General features: G+C 46.8%; 1 protein-coding gene across 2 annotated transcripts in view; it reads right to left on the bottom strand.

Moving 5' to 3' along the window:
• Nucleotides 1–21,781, bottom strand: part of MAN2A1 (mannosidase alpha class 2A member 1) — a 213,384-nt gene extending 191,603 nt beyond the window's left edge. Inside the window, exon 1 of one of the 2 annotated variants that reach the window (XM_061424531.1) lies at nucleotides 21,466–21,781. In XM_061424531.1, the coding sequence (XP_061280515.1) occupies nucleotides 21,466–21,600 (135 nt within the window). In that variant the 5' untranslated portion in view covers nucleotides 21,601–21,781. Of the gene's footprint in view, nucleotides 1–19,027; nucleotides 21,218–21,465 lie in introns of those variants that run through there. The other variant, XM_061424532.1, reaches the window with a different exon arrangement.
• Nucleotides 21,782–23,452: the final 1,671 nt, after the last annotated feature.

The following is a 23,452-nucleotide window of genomic DNA, read 5'->3' as shown; positions in this document are numbered from 1 at the left end:
CATGCTACAGTCCTTGGGGTACACGACTGAGTAACTGAACTGTACTGAACTGACAGGACTTTAATATCCCACTTTCAACAACTGATAGATCATCCAGACAGAAAATCAACAAGGAAACACTGGTCTTGAGCCATACTTTAGGAAAAACAGATTAACAGACACATATAAAACGTTTCATCCAAGAGTAGCAGAACACATATTCTTTCTCAGCACACAAGGAACACTCTCCAGCACAGATGATAGGATAGGCCACAAAGCAAGGCAGCAAATTTAAGAATACTGAAAGCTCATCAAGTATCCTTTTCCAGCAGAATGGACTCTAACTGGAAACTAACTAGAAATAAACTAACAGGAAGAATAGTGGAATATTCAAAAATATGTGGAAATTATATAACACACTTCTGAATAACTGATGGGTCAAAGAAGAAACCAATGGGAAATCTAAAAATACCTTTACACAAATGAAAATGGAAACACAGCATACAAAAACCCAGGAAATGCTGAAAAAAGCAAGTCTAAAAGAGAAATTTATAGTGATAAATGCCCACATTAAGAAAAAGAAAGATCTCACACAACTTAACTTTACAACTCAAGGAATAGAGAAACAGAAATAAACTAAGCCCAAAGCTAGCAGAAGGAATTAACATATATTAGAGCAGAAATGGAGAAGGCAATGGCACCCCACTCCAGTACTCTTGCCTGGAGAATCCCATGGACGGAGGAGCCTGGTAGGGTGCAGTCCCTGGGGTCGCTAAGAGTCGGACACGACTGGATGACTTCACTTTCACTTTTCACTTTCATGCATTGGAGAAGGAAATGGCAACCCACTGCAGTGTTCTTGCCTGGAGAATCCCAGGGACAGGGAGCCTGATGGGCTGCCGTCTATGGGGTCGCACAGAGTCAGACACAACTGAAGCAACTTAGCAGCAGCAGCAGCAGAAAGAAATGGAAAGATCTTCCTTGTTCATAAGTTAAAAGAACAATTATTATTAAAATGTCCATATTACCCAATGCCACCCCTATCAAAATTGAATGCAATCTCTATCAAAATTCCAATGGCATTTTTGACAGAAATAGAAAGAACAATCTTGCAATCTGTATAGAATGATAAAAGACCTCAAAAAGCCAAAGCAATCTTGAGAAAGAATAAAGCTGGCATTTCCTGATTTCAAGCTGTACTACAAAGTTACAGCAATCGAAACAGTATGGTACCGGCATAAAAAGTGACCCAGAGGCAGTGGAGCAGAATCAGAAGCTCAGAAATAAATCCTCCCGTATCTGGTCCAAGAATATTTAACAAAAGAGGCAAAAATATTCAATGGGGAAAAGACATTCTCTTCCATAAATGATGTTGAGAATAATGAGAAACCACAAGCAGAAGAACTGAATTAGAACCCAAATTATACCACTGAAACGGACTCAAACATGAGAACTGCAACTATAAAACCCCTAGAAGAAAACATAAGGAAAATGTTTGACATTGATCTGGGCAACAATTTTTTGGATATGACCCCAAATGCACAAACAGCAAAAGCGAAATCAATAAATTAGCCTATATCAAACTAAAAGTTTCTGCACAGCAAAAGAAGCAAACAACAAAACAAAAAGTCACCTATGGAATAAAAATAAAACACTTGCAAACATATATCTAATATGGGATAAATACCCAATATATGAAGAACTCATACAATTCAGTAGTTTAAAAAAAAATCTGATTAAACATTGGGCAGAGGAACAGATTTTTCCAAAGATGACATATGATGGCCAAGAAGCACATAAAGAGGTGCTCAGCCCACTATCACCAGGGAAACACACGTCAGAGCGGCAGCGTCACCTCACAACGGGCAAAGTGCTACCAACAAGACGAGGTGACGCGCGTCGGTGAGGGTGCAGAGAAGAGAGAGCCTTGTGCACTCTCCGCGGGAATGTGAACTGTGTCGTCACCACGGAAAACAGCACGGCGTTTCCTCAAAAAGTTAAACACAGAAGCGCTGCGGGATCCAACGAGGCCACTTCTGGGTGTGTACAAAAAGGAAATGAAAACAGGATCTCAAAGAAACGCCTGCATCCCCACGTTCACTGCAGCATTACCGACAACAGCCGAGACAACAGAGCAACCTAGGTGCCCATCAGCAGATACAGAAAATGTGCTGTACACAGACACACACACACCCCCTCAGTCATAAGAGCCAGAAGGAAGTCCTCTATCTATGGTAACACAGATGAACTCTGAGGGCATTATGCTAAGTGCAGTAAGTCAAAGAAATACATGTAATATGTAGTATCATTTACATGTGGAGTCTAAACAATCACAGAAACACAGAGTAGAGTGGCAGTCACTCAGGGCCTGGCAGAGGAGAAAATGGGGAGATGCCGATTAAAGGGGGTAAACCACCAGCTGGAGGATGAGCACACTCTGGGGTCTCATGTACAGCATGACGATCACAGTTAAAGACACTGGATATGTATGTTTTCTCACCATAAAAAAGAAACTGTGACTATGTGAGGTGACGGGTATGTCAACTAACATTATTTCACTATATATGTATCAAATGATCACCTGTACACCTTAAGCTTATGTGCTATATGTCAATTATTTCTCAATAAAGCTGGAAAAAAAACAGAATAAAAATAAAGCCAAGCCAAATTTGAATTATGGTTCCACTATAAATGGCTCTATAACCTCGGGTAAATTACATAATTCCTCAGCTTCAGTCTTCCTCATCTGTAAAACAGGGATCACATGTAAGAACTAACTCACAGGACAGTTATGAAGTGTTAAGTCAGCTTTCACACACAAACCAGGTTAGACAGCACCTGGTGTGGTAGCAGAATGGCCCTCAAAGATGTCCATGCCCTAATCCCTGACATCTGTGAGTCTGCTACTTTACATGGCAAAAAGGACTTTGCTGATGTGATTAACTTAAGATTTTTGAGATGGGGAGACTGTCCTAGAATATTCAGGAAGTCCAAACATAATCACATATAATGGAAAAGAAGGTGACAGATGCATCAGAATCAGAGGAGACACAGAGACAGAACAGGAAGTCTGAGCGACACTGAGTTGGAAGGGGACCTCAGAGCCAGTGAACACTCGCAGACTCCAGAGACTGAAAGGTGAGGAAATATTCTCTCGTAAAGCCTCCCAAAAGAGGCAGCCCTGCCAACATCTTGATTTTAGTCAAGTAAGACCTATTTCAAACTTCTGACCTGAAGAACTATAGGATAATACATTTTTTCTTGTATTAGCCACTGTTTATTGTGATTTATTAGGAAACTAATACACCTTCATTGACTACACTAAAGCCTTTGACTGTGAGGATCACAAAAAAATGTGGAAAATTCTGAAAGAGATGGGAATACCAGACCCATATCTGCCTCCTAAGAAAATTGTATGCAGGTCAGGAAGCAACAGTTAGAACTGGACATGGAACAACAGACTGGTTCCAAACAGGAAAAGGAGTACGTCAAGGCTGTATATTGTCACCCTGCTTATTTAACTTATATGCAGAGTACATCATGAGAAACACTGGACTGGAAGAAGCACAAGCTGGAATCAGGATTGCTGGGAGAAATCTCAATAACCTCAGATATGCAGATGACACCACCCTTATGGCAGAAAGTGAAGAGGAACTAAAGAGCCTCTTGATGAAAGTGAAAGAGGAGAGTGAAAAAGCTGCCTTAAAACTCAACATTCAGAAAAAGATCATGGCATCCAGTCCCATCACTTCATGGCAAATAGATGGGGAAACAATGGAAACAGTGACAGACTTTATTTTCTTGGGCTCCAAAATCACTGCAGATGGTGATTGCAGTCATGAAATTAAAAGACATTTTCTCCTTGGAAGAAAAGCAATGACAAACCTAGACAGCAAATTAAAAAGCAGAGACATTACTTTGCCTACAAAGTCTGTATAGTCAAAGCTTTCGTATAGTCAAAGCTATGGTTTTTCCAGTAGTCATGTACAGATATGAGAGATGGACTATAAAGAAGGCTGAGCACTGAAGAATTGATGCTTTTGAACTGGGGTGCTCAAGAAGACTCTTGAGAGTCCCTTGGACTGCAAGGAGATACAACCAGTCCATCCTAATGACGATTAGTCCTGGGTATTCATTGGAAGCATTGATGTTGAAGCTGAAACTCCAATACTTTGGCCACCTCATGAGAAGAGTTGACTCATTGGAAAAGACCCTGATGCTGGGAAAGATTGAGGGCAGAAGGAGAAGGGGACGACGGAGGATGAGACAGTTGGATGGCATCACTGACTCAATGGACATGGGTTTGAGTAACGTCGGGAGTTGGTGATGGACATGGAGGCCTGCCATGCTGCAGTCCGTGAGGTCGCAAAGAGTCGGACACGACTGAGTGACTGAACAACAACAATAACACAGCCGGCAGAGAGCTGACCTATACGAAGCTCAGCAAGCATCCTTACCCTCACAGCGTAAGGAAGTCTGTCCAAATGCACGTAGAAGGGGTGGAGGGCTAGGAGCCTAAGAAGCTGAGAGCTTGTACCATGGAGCAAGGAAGGTTAGACCACGTGACTTTATCCGCTACTTTCCCAGGGGTGCTGCGATCTAACAAGATTATGTATTATCTTTACATGAAGGAGGCAGGAAAAGACATGGTTGAACATATTTTACCAGGAAAGAAACACCCATATCATCACCGCTGACGCTTTGGGATCAAAGAACAAAATGCGTGTTAAAGCTCCTCTGGAACTGTAGTGCAGCAGTGGAGTAAGAGGTGGCTGCAGCTTACAGGTAAATGCCAGGGTAACCAGGACCACGGAGGCCAAGGTGGAGGAATGTGAGAGGCTCTGCCAGGACAAGTGAGCCGGGGCAGCGGAGGGGGGCGGCGCGAGGCACCAGGAAAGAGAGAAAAGCGGCCCCTTAGTTTTGCTCAGGCAGCTGGGGAACTGAGAGGGTGGGGTGGCATCCTGAGAAAAGAGGACACGCTGGGGAGGAACCAAGAGGGGCAAAGGTTCCGTCCTGGGGCCATCAGACAGCTCAACGGTGGTGTCACACAGAGAGGCACGTCTACGGCAGGAGAATGTGTAAACTTGAGCGGCCAGTACCAATGTGAATTTAAAGCAGTGGGGACAAGTGGGATCACCCAGAGACAGAGTGCATAGATCTGCCTTTTACCATTTTGTAAAAGGCTCACCAGGCAATTCTCACACATTCCCAGTTAAGAACCACTGCACTAAAGCTAAATATAGGAACAGTGATTTGGTAAAAGAGAGCCCGTACTTCCAGCAGGGGTGTCACCAGTACCACCATAGCCCAGGGCAGTTAGCTGCTGTTCAACTATTCAGAAAAACCCTATTTAATCAGATCTCAGGCTCTTAACAGGAAGCATTTTGGTTTGATTGAATGACAAGTCACCCAAGTGACCACTCACCCCTTAAGATGTGCACTGCTGAGGCCAGAGAGCATGTGAACTAAAGCTGTGGCCACAGTTACGTATGTAACTCTATCAACAAGCCCCAAACCAATTACTAATGACCTCTCAATGACTTCCCAAATCTAGAACTTTTCGTGCCTGAAGCTCTTCCAAGGTACTGTCTTTGTGCTTCTACTTGTCCATCCAAGGAAATAAACGCCCTCATGATGTGAGCACAAAGAATACTTAATTACATACTACCCTGTCAAAACACAGGGGCCAAGGCACTCTGGGCCCCGGAAATCGTCCCTCATGGATCACGCACCTGCCGAGGCGCGACAGTCACCAAGGCACTGTGGTGGAGCACGAGTTGCCCTGAAGGGGCGAGCTGGGCCTCCACGTCCACCAGCCCTTCTTCCTGCAGGGGGCCCGAAAGAGCCATGGCCGCATGTAGACAACCACTCTGCAGCTGCTGGAATCCCTGCAAAGGGTCCGGCCCAGACCCAGAAAAACAGCAGGCCCCGTCCTTGTGACCCCGTCCTCCCCACGTCCCTAAGCACGGGCAGCACTGCAGCTGCCGGCAGCGGCCTGCAGGCTCTCCTCCCCTCTGTGGGTGTCCAGCACTCACGGAGATCAGAACCCAGCCATGCCCACCCACACTAACCCAACGCAGCTGCACGGAAACCACCTCCTGTTGAGGCAACCTAGAGGCACACAGGCACCATACAAAGCTAAGTTCTGCAAAACGGGCATCTTTTTAAAAATGATTATGAGAATGAGGGCTTGTAGACAGCACAAAATGTTTCAGCTATAAAATATTTTCATACAGTGCAATTTTATTACTTTCAAATACATTTAATAACTGCGATTGACACTAACAAATTAGGTGTTGACTAATAGAATTCTTTCTTTAATTCCACACTTTGCAAACTGTTCTAAGGAATATTACTTTTCTTTATATTTTGCAACATTTTAAAAAACCACACTGATTTTTCTTCTAAAACATTTCATATTTTAATGGAATTTCTATTCTGAAATATAGTACTCTGAAATAATGTCAACATTGTATCCCACTCAAGAACTTGCACAAAAGTTCATGAGACGCACTTTCAGAATGCAAAAATTCCCAGAGAACCAGGGTTATATGTCATGTATTCATCTCATCAGACTTCTGCTCTATGTTGTTAATCTGTCTCATATTTTTTGACATATGCCTGTCTTTGTACACAGGGTTATTATGCATGATCTATTTATACTACCTAAACTCATTTTCCATGAAGGAAAGGCATATATTATATTTTAGGTTCTCCTAATAAAAGTTCTATCGACATAATTTTCACAAGTAGTCTTAAGAAACATGATTTTAATGTAAAAAGAGAGTAACTGCCAATAATGGAAAAAGCAAATCAACCTGAACAGCATTAGCCTATTAAAATAAAGGCAAGTGTCATGTCTAAGACAGTTTTTCACACAGAAATTGTTCAGGGGAACCTCCTGAAGGCAGGACTGTAGTAGGTAAGTAGTCAGCCTACCTTTAGTCTTATTCATACTAACCGTTTCCTGAATAAGCCCCTCTGTTCCTTACTCACAAGAGTCAGGTGTTTAGACAAGCCCCATCTTAATTATTATAAATTCTGAATTTCCTTACTTTTATTTACAAGCATCAAATATTCTAAAGTTTTACCAATCCTTTCCTGCTGCTGCTGCTGCTAAGTCACTTCAGTCGTGTCCGACTCTGTGCGACCCCATGGACTGCAACCCACCAGGCTCCTCCGCCCATGGGATTTTCCAGGCAAGAGTACTGGAGGGGGTTGCCACTGATCCTTTCCTAGAGACTTTATAAAAATCGGTATGATAGCAAACAGACTTGTGGTTGCGGGATGGGGGATGGATGAGGAGTTTGGGATAAGCAGGTGTAAACTATCACACATAAACAAGAAGGTCCTACTGCGTAGACAGAGAGCTACACTCAGCATGCTGCGCCAAGCCGCCATGGAAAAGCATGAAAGGGACTGTGCGAACATTAGATATGTGTATAACTGAATCACTTTGCTGTACAGCAGAAATTAACACAACAGTGTATATCAACTACACCCCAATAAAATAATTGTTTTTTAAAAAAAGAGTCTGAATCAGCTGCTCTCCAGGGTGCAAAGGGGCATGATGCTCGCGTGGGCACAACAAGTGTGACAGTGAAGTGCACGGATTTCACACGCAAAAACACAACACAGCGACCTGCTAAATACCATACTGTCGGCTACCATAGAGCTAGAGATGTACATTTCTTGGGTTCTTCATTTTTTTAAACAATTACTAGTTTACTCTCCCCCGAAAGTCACAGGAAGTACCTTGCATCTTGAGTGCTGTCATACAGGCCTGAAAATTTTCAAGAACTGCCCTGAGGACCAACACACTTCTTCAGTTTGGGGTGAGAGTGGTGTGAGGGCCACTCACCAGTCAGATGGGGGAGGCTCTCCTTTACTGGGGGTGTTCGCAGATGTCCGAGATGCTCAGACCGACCTTGAGCTGTGAGGCCCTTTAATCTCCTCTCTCTCCCCCTCTCCCTCCTCCAGCCTCCAACACAAACCTGCACACATAATCTACTTTCGCTCTTATAACCTAGAAGAAATAATTCTGGACCAGAATTAGGGCCAAAGATGAGATGGGCCTTTTTTCATTTCCTACCAAAATGCTTCTTTGAAATCCTTCCTTATGATAGCATTATCTGTTCTGAGATATGCTCATCAATAAGCTGGTTTCTGAAAATCTGAATACAAGCTGCTGCCTTTTATTAACATCTGCTACACAGTACTCTCAACCTAAGGCGCGTGGGCTCTGGATGTAAGGAGCACTGCTTGGCGCTTGGCTCTCCATTCACAAAGCCAAGTCCCAAGTGCACGCCCCACCCGCCCGTGCGAGGCTCCTCACTCGCGTCTCCCTCCCCTTCTCTCCCTCTGGCAAGCCAGCACACTTGGCTATTTCCAGGCACAACCACCTCATCACAAACCAAACTGAACTTGGCTTCCCAAACCAGCTTATCCTTCCAACTACCCCCTTCTGCAAACAGTACAGCAAGCAGTCTCCAAATGCTCCAAAGGATAAAGGTGGGAGAACTTGTTTTAACTCAAGCCACCTATCCTTACCCTTTATCAAATCTGTGAGGAAACCCGGATGCTTCTTTTCACAAAACATCTCCACATTTCCCCTCTGCCTCTTGATTCCAGCCAATTCAATACTGGTACAGGGATTTACTGCCTCATGTCTGTATTACCTCAAACAGATTCTCAGCTGCCTTCCTGCTTCTGAGTCTTCCTACACACTGTTACCAGAATAATTCAGACTGAATATTCTCTTAGCTCCCTTCCAGGCCTAAAATTTTCTATGAAATTAATTCTCCAACACTGGTTCTCTCAAGCAGCCTCCTGACATATCCAACAATTCTGAATGGCTCACCCCATAATTCCCCGCACTGGCTCACAGGGCAATTCACAACGGATCCCAAACGACCTACTGTGTTTCCCCAGGGACTCTAGAAGTTCAAAGGTCATAAATCAAACCAATCCCCTCACCCCTTCTCACGCGGCCAGGCTCCACTGGGACTCCAAGCCTTTGGAGGTGTCATGCTTCACACAGGAATGTTCTTTCTCCCCTCAAAGTCCTACCCGATCAGGAAAGCCTAGCCCTGTGCTGTGTCATGGTCAGTTTGGGCTAGGCCACTACATGAACCTAGTTCTAACTCTAAGGCCCTCGCCCTTATACTGAAAACACAAACTAAGATCTTGGACTCTTGTTTTACTCTTAGTTCCTATGCTCCCGGAACCTACAACAGTGCCTGGCACCTAACGTGTACTATTTTAAGCTGTTCATCAGTAACAACTAGCATTTACTGAGCATTTGCTATGTGCCAGGAAGTCTTCCAACTTCTCAAAATTAACTCTTTTAAAGAATAACTAAACGCTCAACTGTCTCTAGCTGTCTCACAAATGGCAGTTGTGTCTCCATAACTAAGAAGCTCTACCAAAGCAAGGAACATATTTGGTACGTCGGCCACAATTTGCACAGTACGTAACACACAGCGAGCCAGCAAATGGTGCTGGCGACAGGACAACAGGAAGCTCCCCGAATTATGGGACAGCAAGCATGTCCCAAGGATGCTGTGACAAGGAACGGGACACAGATCAAAAAAAGAAAAAAAACTGCTGAGGTCCAGTTTACACATCTGTGTCCTTATCTGAAAAATCAAATACTAAATTACCAACCCTGGAAGGGCCTGCCCAACTCCGACTTCCGTGACGTTTTCATGACTTTTCTGAGATTCTGATGACTGCTAAGAGAATGACTACCTCACTGGATTTAAAAAAATGCACATTCAGGATTATTTTATGCAGAAAAGAATTCTGAGAATGATTCATACTGTCAGGCTTCCATCCTCTAATGCTCCAAGGGTAAAAATGTTGCCACAAAGGCCAAGACCAATAGAGTCCATGTTCCACGTTCCTCCACACCTGCGGCAGGGAACAGAGGGCAAACGCTGCAAAGTACGTCATCAGCCCAAAGCGCAGCTTCACTCTGGACAGGAAGAGCTCCCCGCCTCCCACCACAAAACCAAACACCGGCAGATCTGGACAAAACATGTATTTAGAAGAAAACGACCACTGCAGGTCCCCTGGCTCTCCAGACCCCTGATTCAGGACAGTGAGGTTCACTGGTAGGATCAGGCCTCATTTGAGACCTGCTCTGACTCTCCAAAAGGAATTCGTTTCTCTCGACTTATGAAGGCGACGACATGCATAGGAAGCCAGTGTGGAAATCTATTTACATATGAAAAATGAATATATTTTAAAATGAGGGAAAAAACTTTAAAGTTGCATTACTCAATGAGATGCATTACACCCGTTTTGTTCATGTGAAATGTACTGCATTTTAATGGTGACAGCGAAGTCTCTGAGGATGTAAATGGGAGAATGGCCTGTGCCACAAGGAATGATGAAAATCATACATAATCTTTGAGAAGCATGAAGAAGGTTCGAAACTAACGGGAATTAATTACTCCTGGATAAACAGACTAGCACAGGGCCCTGTGGACGTCCTGGAAGTCGGTTCTTCGCCTCCAAGCTGCCCAGTCCTCGGGGTCCCAGAGATGACTGCCGAGTTCTGGCCTGGATCTCTGGCTTAGGAAGAAGATACCTGGACTTGGGCAATCCAAGCAGTCAGATCAGACTCAGGACTCAGCCCACCTGTGAATTACAACAAATCTAAAATGCAACAAAGTCACGGTTTGCATCTCAAGACTATGGATCAATTTTGCACAGTTCGTGCCCCAGAACCCTCCATCCCAGAGCAGTCCCAGAGTAAGAAATCTTTAGGTGGGAGAAGAGAAACAAATTAAACATGTCAAGCATATCAGTGCTATAACACAGAAGTTCCCGAAGGACATCTGAAAAAATCTATGAAACATGCAGACAACAGGAGTTTTAAACCATACTCTCAAAACACAAACTAAGTTTGAGTAATGCTAACCTAATAACCAGCTTACAAGAATTTTGTTTGTTTTTAATTAGCCTATGTCTGCTTCAACAGATCTAACCACACTGTTTGCTTCCAATGTTAATAACAGAGAAATACAGTTTAAAGCAGGGGTTGGCGAACTTCTGCAAAGAGCCAGACAGTAACTTAGGCTTTGTGCGCTATGCTGTTTTTGTCCCAACTACTCCTCTCTGCCCTTATAACACAAAAACAGCCAGAGACGATTCGATTCACACAGGAACAAGCGTGACCACGTCGTGAATTATTTAACCATTTAAAAATGGAAGCTCCAGTCTCCCATTGTGGTCCTACAACAACAGGCGGCAGGCCCCACTGGGCTGAGTTACCTGACTTCCCCAGAGTTCAAGCCCAGAGCCCCGGGCAAAAGGAAGGAGAGCGCTTGCCCGGAACTTCCGTCACTCTTGTCCCACCCCATCTCCACCCCCTTCTTTAAAAAGCCTAGTTAGGACAAAATGAAATGAACGGGAAGGAAGTCTCCATCAGCGACTTTCTAGTTTCCTTCCCAGCTTTTTCTGATCTCAAGAAGGAATTAAAAAATGCAGTAACCAAAGTCATCATAATTAGAAGAAATAAAACAAGTAATACTCTGAAGAAAGTAAATAGCTTGCCTGAGAAAGTTTCAGATCTCTCAAATTATTTTTGCATATGCCTTTCATACTACCTTATTACTAATCAATATATCTTATCTTCCTGTGCTAAAAGGCAAGGGGAATAAATCTAAACCTTTAAGTTTGCATAAACGAAAAGATGGCTTATTTACTATCATTTGATCAAATGCTTTTCTCAGAATAAAAAGTTTGCCCAATTTTTTTTCATTGTTTCAGTATAATAATATTCCGTTTTTAACTTCCATATGAACATAATCTACGCTTGTATTTTCTGTAACATATTGTAATGAGGAATCCTAAAAATGCAAGTGAATTTTGCGCATCTAGTTAAAGGACACATTTCAGTCATGAAAAAAAAAAAAGCTAGTTATCCCTGAGTATTAGCATTAAGCCTTTTGATCTAACTATAAGACACGACATAAAGCTCCCAGAAGAGAGCACAGGCAAAACACCCTGTGACATGCACTGCGCCGGTGCTCCCTGAGCCCCAAGGCGGCAGAAGAGACGCAGGCACAGACACACAAACGGGTCTACTCACACGTACAAGCTTCTGCGCAACAGAGAGTTCCATAGACAAAAAGACGACCTACAGGCTGGGAGAAATGATGTGCAAACAATGAGACCGACAGGGCTTGATTTTCAAAATATACAGACAGTTCACACAGCAAAAAAACACAGTCAGAAAATGAACAGAAGACCTAAATAGACACTTCCTCCAAGAAGACACACAGATGGCCAATAAGCACATGAGAAGAGATGCTCCCCTTCTCAATTACTAGAGAAATGTAATCAGAACTACAAGAGGCACCACTCACACGGGTCAAAATGGCCGTCGTTTAAAAGTCTACAAACAAGAAATGCTGGACAGAGTGTGAAAAAAAGGGAGCCCTCCTACACTGCTGTTAGAAATGAAAATTGGTGCATCCCGAATGGAGAACAGGAGGAAGGTTCTCAAACAACTAAAAATGGAGTTGCCATCCTGAAATCCCACTCCTGGGTATATATTCAGACAAAACTGTAATTCGAAAAGATGCATATACTCCTATCTTCATACTAAGTTAGTTGCTTAGTCGTGTCCAACTCTTTGCAACCCCACGGACGGTAGCCCACCAGACTCCTCTGTGCATGGAATTCTCAAACAGGAATACTGGAGTGGGTTGCCATTCCCTTCTCCAGGGGATCTTCCTGACCCAGGAATCAAACCTGGGTCTCCTGCATTGCAGGCAGATTCTTTACCACTGAGCCACCAGGGTAGCCCCCTATGTTCACAGCAGCACTATTTACAATAGGTAAGACAGAGGGGAAATCTAAATGTCCCTCTACAGATGAACAGATAAAGAAGATGTGGCGCGCGCGCGCGCACACACAGACACACACAGACACACACACACACAATGGAGTAGTACTCAGAAATAAAAAACCAGAATGAAATAATGCCATTTGAAGCTACATGGACAGACCTAGAGATGATCATACTAAACAGAGCGAGTCAGAAACAGAAAGCAAACGCTGTATGACATCGCGCACGCGTGCAATCTGAAGCGTGACACGCATAAACTCACCATGAGCCGGAAACGGACTCACAGACATAGGGAGACTCGTGGCTTCCAAGGCGCAGGGGGCAGGGTTGGACTGGGACTAGCAGACGCAAACCACACAGAGAGATGGACAAACAGCCCAGGGGGCTGCATTCGCTATCCTGTACTAAACCACAACGGGAGAGAATACGTAAAAGCACACACACGTGTGTGTAACTAAACAGACTTTGCCGTACCCCAGAAACTAGCATGATGTTGTAGATCAACTCTAATTAAAGAATAAAGAATTGAGCCTTTAATCACTTTTTCCTAAAATGCAAAATTCCAACATAGTGCGATCAGCATAAAGAACATGTCTTTGGCAAGAGTGAAGTCAAAGAGGTTTTCAAAGGGTTGATTTTTCCTCAGGAGGCCATTTAGCAATGTCTGGAGACATTTTGGGTAGCTCCCAGTAGGACAAAGGCGTTTCTGGCATCCCGTGGTAAAGACAGGGATGCTGCGACACATCGTAGGCTGCGTACGGATCCCAGGACAGCTCCCCACCCTGAGGATGGCAGTCACAGATGGCAGCAGCAAAGGCAGCGAGGCGCCAGGGGAGGAGCACACACATAAACCAGGGTGCACCGGGGAGTCCTTCTTTAGAAATAGTTAAGTTTACAAATTTAACATAAAATATTTACCGGCTACCAACTATGCACCGGTTGGCATCAAAGTATAAATAATGTTACCTTAAACTTAAATACACTGTCTCACAGAAAAACTACATTGTAACCTCAAGAGACTGAATTCACTCAATTCAAATTATTTAATCCTTCCCTATCATAAAGCACATTTAGCAATACCCAAGCACTAGGTCTGAATTCCATTTCAGTACAATCGACCCTCAAACCTGTTTGAACCTAAACATGGTTTCGACCTTAAAAATAGCAGTTTTGCTACTAACACCTATTACTGAAACAGAAACCTGTTTTAGCTAAAATGGTCTACCTCCTCTCCTGATCAACTTACTAATCACAACTACAAACAGAAGCAAAATTTGCTCTTTAGAGTTCCTCCTCCTCTTCTGAGCTCTCCATTTACTGTAAGAGATGATGCTACCAGGACAGAAGGTCCAATCCAGCAGCTGGAGATTGAATCCTAGTTGTTGAATAGCCTCCTGTTTTCTTAAAGACCGCCATGGAAATGAGTGAACAACAAGGGAAAACTAAGAGCAAAGCAGGGAATCAGCAGCAGCTACTGAACTACTCCTTTTAGGAAATCTAAACACTTAGTCCAGTCTGTTAAAAAAAAAAAAAAAAAGCCAAACTTTTAACAGCTATCACCAACAGCAATAGCTGACTTAAAAACAACAAGTAAAAGAGGTAATTTTAATGTGTTTTATCCATAGCCCAGATATCCCTTAATGCCAATTAATGAGTCACAAAAAAAATCTCCTTTAGATAAATAGGATTGCAACATCTCCCAAGCAAAAGTATTTGGTTAAGTCCTAATAGCAGTGCTGATCTGAAAATAAAGCATTGAATTCAACTTAAAAGTTAATAAACTTAAGCCTTCATGCCAGGTGCAGTCCGGAGTGTCTGTCTGTAGGAAGACCCTCGAGTCCTAGTGAAACACGCAGGTGAGAGAAACAGTTAAGGATGCTGGACGCAGGAAGAGGAAGAGGAACAGGAACCACCTCTCTTTCGGGCCTTTCCTGTTGTTTTACTCGTTTCTCTGAAATCCCTGGACGCCACCATGGTCATAGTTCCATCACTTCCCAGAAGTCACAGATCTCAAACAGCAGACCTCAGGAAATGAAACAAACTCTCTGATACACACCTGCACAAACCCCAGCAACAAGTGCTACAATTTATAAATGGAGTGCACTCAAGTGTGGAGAAGCAGAAAAGATCACATTTTTCTATTTATTACTCTTTAGAGTCACAGATTTTAAAAACAAGAAAAAACAAGTGGGAACTCAGCTCAACTTTTATTAAACATATACTATGTTAACTCTTAAGAAAGTAGTAGAGATGTAAAGTGTTCTAGCATATTTTTATAGGTGTATTATACTTTCATAGTCAAAGTCAAAAAAACAAAAAGGGCAGAAAAGTCTCCCTCTACCAGTGCCTTTCTATCAGATACTTAAAGACATTCCCGCTTTGTCACTTGATAAATGTTATCTGGGCACAAAGATAAAATCTGAACTTCAATTTTACATTTGCCATCAATCTCAATCTCTGATCTTTCAAGAGGTAAAATTAACCCCTATATCATATGCTATACTAAAGATCGATACTTTGTTATACACAACCTGAGTCATTAATTCTCCAGACCCAAATATAAGACATTAATACGCCATCTGCTTAAACACAATGTAGATAGTAAGCAACTGGTGAAATCTGCTTGTGAAAAGTAATAAAGAATTTCGGGAACACCTTAACAATGTTTCTCCTTTCCATTTGCTTGAATTCTTACATTACCTCAAAGCATATTCAGGCCATTAGACCCTGGTCAACCTCTCATTCAGAGTGGAATTTTTATTAATTTTTCTAGCTGAGATTTATTAACCCTGAAATAGACACACAAAAGCCACTGTTGCCTCAAGGCTTCAAAGCAATTCCTCCAAGAAACAGAGAGGAAAGCCTTTTAAGGACTATATGCAGGGTGGAGAAAGTGGAGCACCCAGAGTTGGGCTTACTTCCACCAGAGTCTGGCCAGGCGGTGGCAAACACAGACTTGTGGGAGGAGGGAAAAAGAACGAAAGCAAATAGACTGCTCTCAACTGAAGACAGTTTTAAAACATATCTTGCTTACCTGATGGACCACCTAGGGCTCCATGTTAACTGGAAGAAACTAAAATGGACAATTCAGAGCAAATCAATCCCTTTCTAGAAAAACCATTCCACTAGACACCAAAAGTGGTTTACAGGGACCGACTGACCACCTTAAAGAATTCAATACCCAAACTCATCAAAGAAATATAATTTAGTGCCACCTAGTTTCACTGTTTGGTGTTCTCATCAGATTAAGGTTTACATAGGTGTTAGAAGGAGTGAAAAAAATAAACATCAACTCAAATGCTGGGATGCTATGCTGCATAATGGTTTCCACTATAACATTTAGCTCTCAAGTGAGTTGGAAGATATTGTAGGAGAGGTACAAATCTCAAGCATTAAATGTTTCATAAAAAGGAGCACATTCAGTGGTCTAGAACTGAGCCCACAACATCTCTGAGGAATGCCTGTACAATGTGTGTGTGTGTGTATGTCTGTAGTGTGTGTGTGTGTGTGTGTGTGTAGTATGTGTGTGCATATGTGTGTAGTATGTGTGTGTGAGTATGTGTGTAGTGTGTGTGTATGTGTGTAGTATGTGTGTGTATGTGTAGTGTGTGTGCGCGCATATGTGTGTATGTGTTTATGTGTGTAGTGTGTGTGTGCGTATGTGTGTAGTGTGTGTGTGTGCATATGTGTGTAGTATGTGTGTGTGCGTATGTGTGTAGTATGTGTGTGTGCATGCTCAGTCGAGTCCAACTCTTTGCGACCCCGTGGACTGTAGCCCGCCGGGCTCCTCTTTCCGTGGGGATTCTTCAGGCAAGAATACTGGAGTGGGTTGCCATTTCCTCCTCCAGGGGATCTTCCTGACCCAGGGATTGAAACTGCATCTCCTGCAGCTCCTGCATTGGCAGGCGGATTCTTAACCACTGAACTACGTGGGAAACTCTATGCCTGTACCATATGACCCAGCAATTATATTTCTGGGCATTTTTCACAGAGAAATCAGGACATGTGTTCACACAAAAACTGTATGTGAATGTTTGTAATGTCCATAGCAGCTTTATTCAAAATAAACTATCCCAAACTGGAAACAATCCAGATGTCTTTCAACTGGGTGAGCGGTTAAACAAACTATGCTCTGTCTGTGGAATACTAATAATAAGGAGCAAAATAAAAATGAAAAGATAACAACATCAACGAAAAATAATAAGGAACAAACTTGTAACAAGTCTCTCCAGAGATTTACACTGAATGGAAAAAGCCAATCCCCAAAGGTTGCACACTATGCGATTTCACTTGTCATTCTTGAAATGACAAAATTATAGAAATTGAGGAACAGATGAGTAGTTGCCAGGGGCTAGAAGGGGAAGGGATAGGAAGGAAGTGGTCATGGCTATAGAAGGGCAATGTAAGGGGTACTTGTGGCAACGGGAATATCCTGTATCTTCATTATATCAAGATACCAATATCCAGGGTGTTACCCTACAGTTTTGGAAGATGTTACCACTGGGGGAAACTGTTAAAGGATACATGTTATCTCTTTGTATTATTACTTATACTTGCATGTGACCCCATAATTATTTCAAAATTGACAAATTTTTTAAAAGCATCAAAGAAAAAAAAAATCAGCAGCAGCACATTCATTAGGGCTTCATATTAAAAATTCCTTAAAAAAAATTCATACACTAAGAAGCCACAGAGCAACATGCTCTTTTTTTCTACAAGGAAGCTGGAGCCTAAACAGTAGGCAAAGGATCACTAGGGGCAGTACAGCATAGTGGCTGAGAGCTTAGACTCCAAAGGCTGCCTGTTGAAATCTCAGCTTTTAGCTGTGTGACTTTGGGCAAGTTATTCTCTTCATGCCTGAGCTTCCTCACCTACTTGGTGGTGACTGTGTGAATGCAGTTTATCAAGTAAGACTAAAACACATCGGCTAGTATCAGACATACAAGGCTATAAGAATGTTTATCCAGTCCACCTGCCTGGGGATTCAGTGGCTCTTCAAAACTAAATCAGCAAAGGTGTCTTTTGCACTGAAAATCCAGTATGAAAATCTCAGAAAAGACAAACTTAAGTATAAAAAGTTCCACTTTCCAAACCCTCTCCCCTTGCTGCTGCTGCTGCTGCTAAGTCGCTTCAGTCGTGTGAGACTCTGTGCAACCCCACAGACAGCAGCCCACCAGGCTCCGCTGTCCCTGGGATTCTCCAGGCAAGAATACTGGAAAGGGTTGCCATTTCCTCCTCCAATGCATTAAAGTGAAAGTGAAGTCGCTTAGTCGTGTCCAAAAACAAAATAAGCAGAGGGCCTTCTCTTCCAGCAGCTACTGTCACTTTCCATTAATGCTTTATGTTCTAAGCAGGACTCCAGTCCCTTCATGAGAACTAGGGCTGGATGCTAAAATATTGGAATTAACTTCACCTAAGACTTTCCAGAGACCAAATGAGTCACTCACTTCTTTAGAAATAGTCAAATGTCAAGGTTGCCAGAGAACCCAACCTCAGATGTTTGCATAAATCATTTCCAAGTGATCATCAAGTCAAGCCCAAAAGATATTACTCAAGATAACATTCTGAGTAAGATCAGTTTTTATGGTTTTTCCTGTTAATGGAGAAAATTCTGAAAGTGGGACTATTGGGGCAAAAATCACAGCAAGTTAAGCCCCAAAATTATACAACATATTTTAGAAAGGCTTAAAACACCAGGGTGTCACCCCTCCCCCCCACTTTTTTTTAACTATTTTATCCAATCTTATCAACAAGCACTGGACAAACTCTAAACTCCGTATTTAATGATACCCCATAGTGCTCATCCCACCGTATTTTCTCTATGCTGCTGCTGCTAAGTCGCTTCAGTCGTGTCCAACTCTGTGGGACCCCATAGACGGCAGCCCACCAGGCTCCGCCATCCCTGGGATTCTCCAAGCAGGAACACTGGAGTGGGTTGCCATTTCCTTCTCCAATGCATGAAAGTGAAAAGTGAAAGTGAAGTCGCTCAGTCCTGTCTGACTCTTAGCGACCCCATGGACTGCAGTCCACCAGGCTCCTCCATCCATGGGATTTTCCAGGCAAGAGTACTGGAGTGGGTTGCCATTGCCTTCTCCATTTTCTCTATAATACTACCTAAAAGTGTAGAGAGCAAGGCGACTGCAGCCCTCAGAACAGAGCCATTGTTGCACATCACTACGCTATTACCAGGTAAAAGGTCCTGCTCAGCCATTGGTTGGCACCGCCCACTGGCAACCAACGGTCAATGAGAGACCGTTAGTGGTGCTGCTCAGCCATTGGTTGGCACCGCAGTGGGCCCCGCCCACTGGCAACCAACGGTCAATGGGGGTTTCAGCCTACAGTTGTAGGGTGGAGGTCATCACGTAGAGAGTAAGGCCAAGAGGCGGATCCTGACCTTCTCCCCCAACCCCTCCAGCCTGTTCTCTGGCCTTGGGCAAGTGGATGAGCTGCGGGTCCCAGGGAACAGGCTGAGAGCCGTGTCCTGCCGGGCTTCAGAGCCCTCCCCAAAGTCACCGCCAGCCTTGGCCTGGGGCTTCCCGGGCAGCTCGGCTGGTAAAGAACCCGCCTGCAGTGCAGGAGACCCCGGTTCGGTTCCTGGGTGGGGAAGTTCCCTGGAGAAGGGACAGGCTACCCGCTTTCGTATTCTTGGACTTCCCTGGTGGCTCAGGCAGTCAAGAATCCGCCTGCAACGCAGGAGCCCTGGGTTTGATCCCTGGGTCGGGAAGATCCCCTGGAGGAGGGCCTGGCAACCAGTGTTTCTGCCTGGGGAATCCCCACGGACACAGGAGCCTGGCAGGCTATAGTCCAGTGGGTCACAGAGTGTTGGACATGACTGAGCGACTAAGCCCAGCACAGCACCCCTTGGCCCAAGCCTGGAGGCGGCGGTGACCCTTGCCTACATCCCTGCCTCTGCGACCTGATGGCAGCAGCCATCTGCACGGACACAGCCTGGGCCCCTGGGCCCGCCGGCCGGAGCCTGAGGAGCGTGCGGGCCAGCTGGGTTCGGGGCCAGGCTCGTCAGCGATGGCCGGGGTAGGGTCTGGGGCCCTGGCCCTGAGGGAGCCGCAGCTGAGACCGCCACCTCTTAGCCAGGACCCAGACCTCGGTGGGGAAAGTTGTGCCTTGGGATCTTGCCCTTCTTTTGTCAGGACAGAGAATAATATTCGTTACACAGAGATTTACAGGAATGTCCTTACCTTACCATGACTTGACTTCAAGAATAAAGGGTTTGACACCAAGAAGTCTGCAACAATTAACCATGCCCCTCTCTCACCTTTTGCTTTTAAAAGGGCTTTCACGAAAGCTTTGAGTACATTTGGGGCTCTTAAGACATGAGCCACCCATTTCCTTGTATGACCCTCAATAAACCTGCCTCTGTTCCAGACCCCAAAGTTTTAGTATTGTTGGCCTCACTGTGCATCAGACACACAATTTGCGTTTTCAATAACAAAAGCAAAAGCTTTAAAATTTTTTGATACATCTGTTTACAATCAGATTATTAATATCTTTCATCTGCAAAGCATTTTGAGTGAAGTATATTGATGACACCATTCACAATGGTGTCACATGGTCTTTTTTCACTTTCATAATAATTCAGGTAAAATTAGTCTAATTTCATTAAATTCAAGCCTTTTGTCCCAGTGTATCACCGGAACAAAAGGCAAAAATATTCTCTGGTTATTTACAGTGTCACACAAAAGATAGAAAACAAAACAAAAAACGCCAACTTGTTCACATCCTACGTTTCTCTGCTGTTAAGTAGCTGATGTATCAGCTTGTCGGGGTTTGGGGTTCTTCAGGTTCATTCATTGCAGGGGATACTACACATTACCCAGTTTCACTAAAATTTCTAGATATTACAGATCATTGGCAAATAACGAAACAAAACGCACAGGCGGCGCGGTATCTTCCCAAATAGGAACCGATTGTTCCGTTCGCTTATTTTTAGTAACTTTAAATAAAAGACTGAAGATGGGTCGTTTTCCCAGTTCCTTTGACAGTGTGACCGTGGCCCGGGACGGAGCGCCCCACAGCTTCCGGCTGGAGAATGACACGCGCTTCCCCAGGTTCTCCCGACTGCGCCCAACAAACCCGAGGTAACAGCTGAAGAATGACGACACCAAAATCAACCCTACAGATTTTCATTCTGGAGGTCTGCAACACCAAATAAACTTTTATGTCTCCGGAGACAGTGGAGTTAGAAAACAAATAAAACACCCAGATGGGGTCTGCTCGATCGGTTTCCGCGACCGAGGTCGCGCAGGGGGTCTGCGGCGGCTTAACCCTGTGCGGGCCAGGGGCTCCCCAAACAGCTGTCAGGGGGCGCTGCGCGCGAGCAAGCCGCACAACGCGCCGGGCGACCCGGCCGCCAGGTGAGCGCCCCCGCAGGCCCGGGCCCCGGGGCGTGATCCCGCCACCTCAGGCCGCCCGGTACTTTGCTAACTCCCGGGTCGCGGCCATCGCCGTCCGAACGCCGCGGCGCCCGGGTGGGAGGAGGATCCGAGCCTCCCCCGTCCAGTTGGGCCTCGCCCTGCCCGAGCGCGGAGCCTCGGCGGAGCAGCGGGTAACTACCGGCTCCGCCCGCACCCTCCCGGAGCCCCGCGGCCCCACTCCCCGGGGCTCACCTGCGGGAAGGAGCCCTCGCGGCGCGGGCTCTTGGGGTAGTCCAAGTGACCCCGGTCCAGCATCAGGTAGAGCGAGAAGATCACCACGCAGAAGATAGCGCTGCCGAAAACGGTGAACTGCCGGCTCAACTTCATGTTTCCTCGATAGACCCGGCGCCCGAGCACGGTCCCCGCTCGGAGCCGGCGGAGCGCGGACTCCGGGAAGCGGCGGCCGGAGGCTCCCGGCTCCTGGGCTTTCGCCCTGCGCGCGCTCCTCTCCGCCGCGGGCGCGGGTCCGGGCGGCGCTCCTCACCTCGTCTCCGGCGCCCCCACGCGCCCTCGGCCCTCGGCCCGGCCCGCCGCCCTCCCCGGGGCGGGACGCCTCACGCCCGGAAGGGGCCCGCTCGCCCTGGCCGCGGATCTCCGCGCCGGCCGCCGGCCGCCGGCGGGGCGCGCGGGGCAGGCGCAGGCAGGGTCGCCGCGCGGACTTGCTACCGCCGTCGCGAGCACCGGGTCGGCAGGAAAAGTTTTCTCGAGCCGGGCCGGCGCGTTCTCTCCGCCCAGGAGTGCGGGCACTGCAGCTCCGCGCCGAGGGACCAGGTCCGCGGAGCCGCGGGGAAGGAAATCAGGAGGGAGGGGCCGGCCCCACAACTTAGCGCCGGGACGGCCGGGCCCGCCCCGAGGCGCCGCCCCCGCCCGCCGGCGGAGCCCCTTCCTGCCGCCGCCGCCGCCGCCGCCGGGCCGGGGCGCGCCCGGCTCTGACAGGACTTTCCTCAGAATGCGCGCCCGCCGGCCGGCCTCCCGCCCCCGCCGCCCCGGCCTTCGGGCTCTCGGGGACAGGACAGCGCCGGGGGGGCGCCGGGGGCGGGCGGCGGCGGCGCGCGGGGGAGGGCGACGGGGCCAGGAGGGGAGCCTCCCCTGGAGAAGCCCGCTCCAGCCGCAGCCGCGAGTCCCCGCCCGCCCCGCACGCGCGGCGATGGCGGCGGTCGCCGCGAAAGGCAACGCCGGCTCTGCAGCGCCCCTCGGCGCCCGCGCGCCGGCCGCCGCGAGCCCGCGGAGACAGCGGCGGAGCAGCGCCGCGCGGTCAGTGGGCGCCCGCGGCCCCGGCGCCAAGGCGGCGTCAGGCCCCGCCCCCCGACGCGCGGGCGGGGGGGCGGGCGCCCCGGCGGCCAATCAGCGCGCGCCGCCCGCCGAGCCCGCCCCGCTCAGGCCTCGGGAGCGCCGCGGCGGGAGGGCGCCCGCGCGGGAGGACAGACGCCGAGGCTCCGGCCCCGCCGCTCTGTCTCCCCGCCTCCCTTTCGTCGCCCGGGTCTCCTGGCCTCGAGACCCAGGCTTGAGGGGCCGTGGGCAGAAACTCGTTGAGGAGAAGGGGGCTGCGCGTTGTGCTCAGACTCTCCCTTGCCTCCGTTGCCTACCTGACTTCTGGTCAAACCTGAGGGCAGGAGCCCCCCGGCAGGTGTAGACACCAGGCCACAAAACCTGAGGGAAACCGGCCTGTGCCGGCGGTGTCTCCATTGCGTCTCAGCCCAGCTCACCCTTTTTGGCTGCACTGGGGAAATAGATCTGGGCCTTGTGAAGTGAGCGTTCCTCTGCCAGCAGAGGCGGGGAAGAACTGCGTTTTCTGCCAGGTTTTGGTATATCGGCGGGCAGGCCCTGGCAGCATACCCGGCTCTCCCCGTGCCGCGCTCCTGTGTTGCTCAGGGACCACAGTTTGCGCGCACTTCTCCAACTCTGTTTTTGTAGTTCAGTCAGTTCAGTCGCTCACTCGTGTCCGACTCTTTGCGACCCCATGGACTCGCCAGGCCTCCCTCTCCATCACCAACTCCCGGAGTTTACTCAAACTCATGTCTATCTAGTCAGTGATGCCTTCCAACCATTTTCGTAGTAGAGGGGCTAAAAACAGACTTGACGTCCTTAATAACTTTCTGAACACCCTGGAGGCAAGATTCATAGCAAGCTCCAGACGGCGGACTTTTCACGAGGAATGCCACCGTAAGTGCTGTCTTTG

This window comes from Bos javanicus, chromosome 7 (assembly GCF_032452875.1).
Source record: "Bos javanicus breed banteng chromosome 7, ARS-OSU_banteng_1.0, whole genome shotgun sequence".
NCBI lineage: Eukaryota > Metazoa > Chordata > Mammalia > Artiodactyla > Bovidae > Bos > Bos javanicus.
The sequence above is the reverse complement of the archived record's forward strand: the minus strand, read 5'-3'. Positions and strand labels throughout refer to the sequence as shown.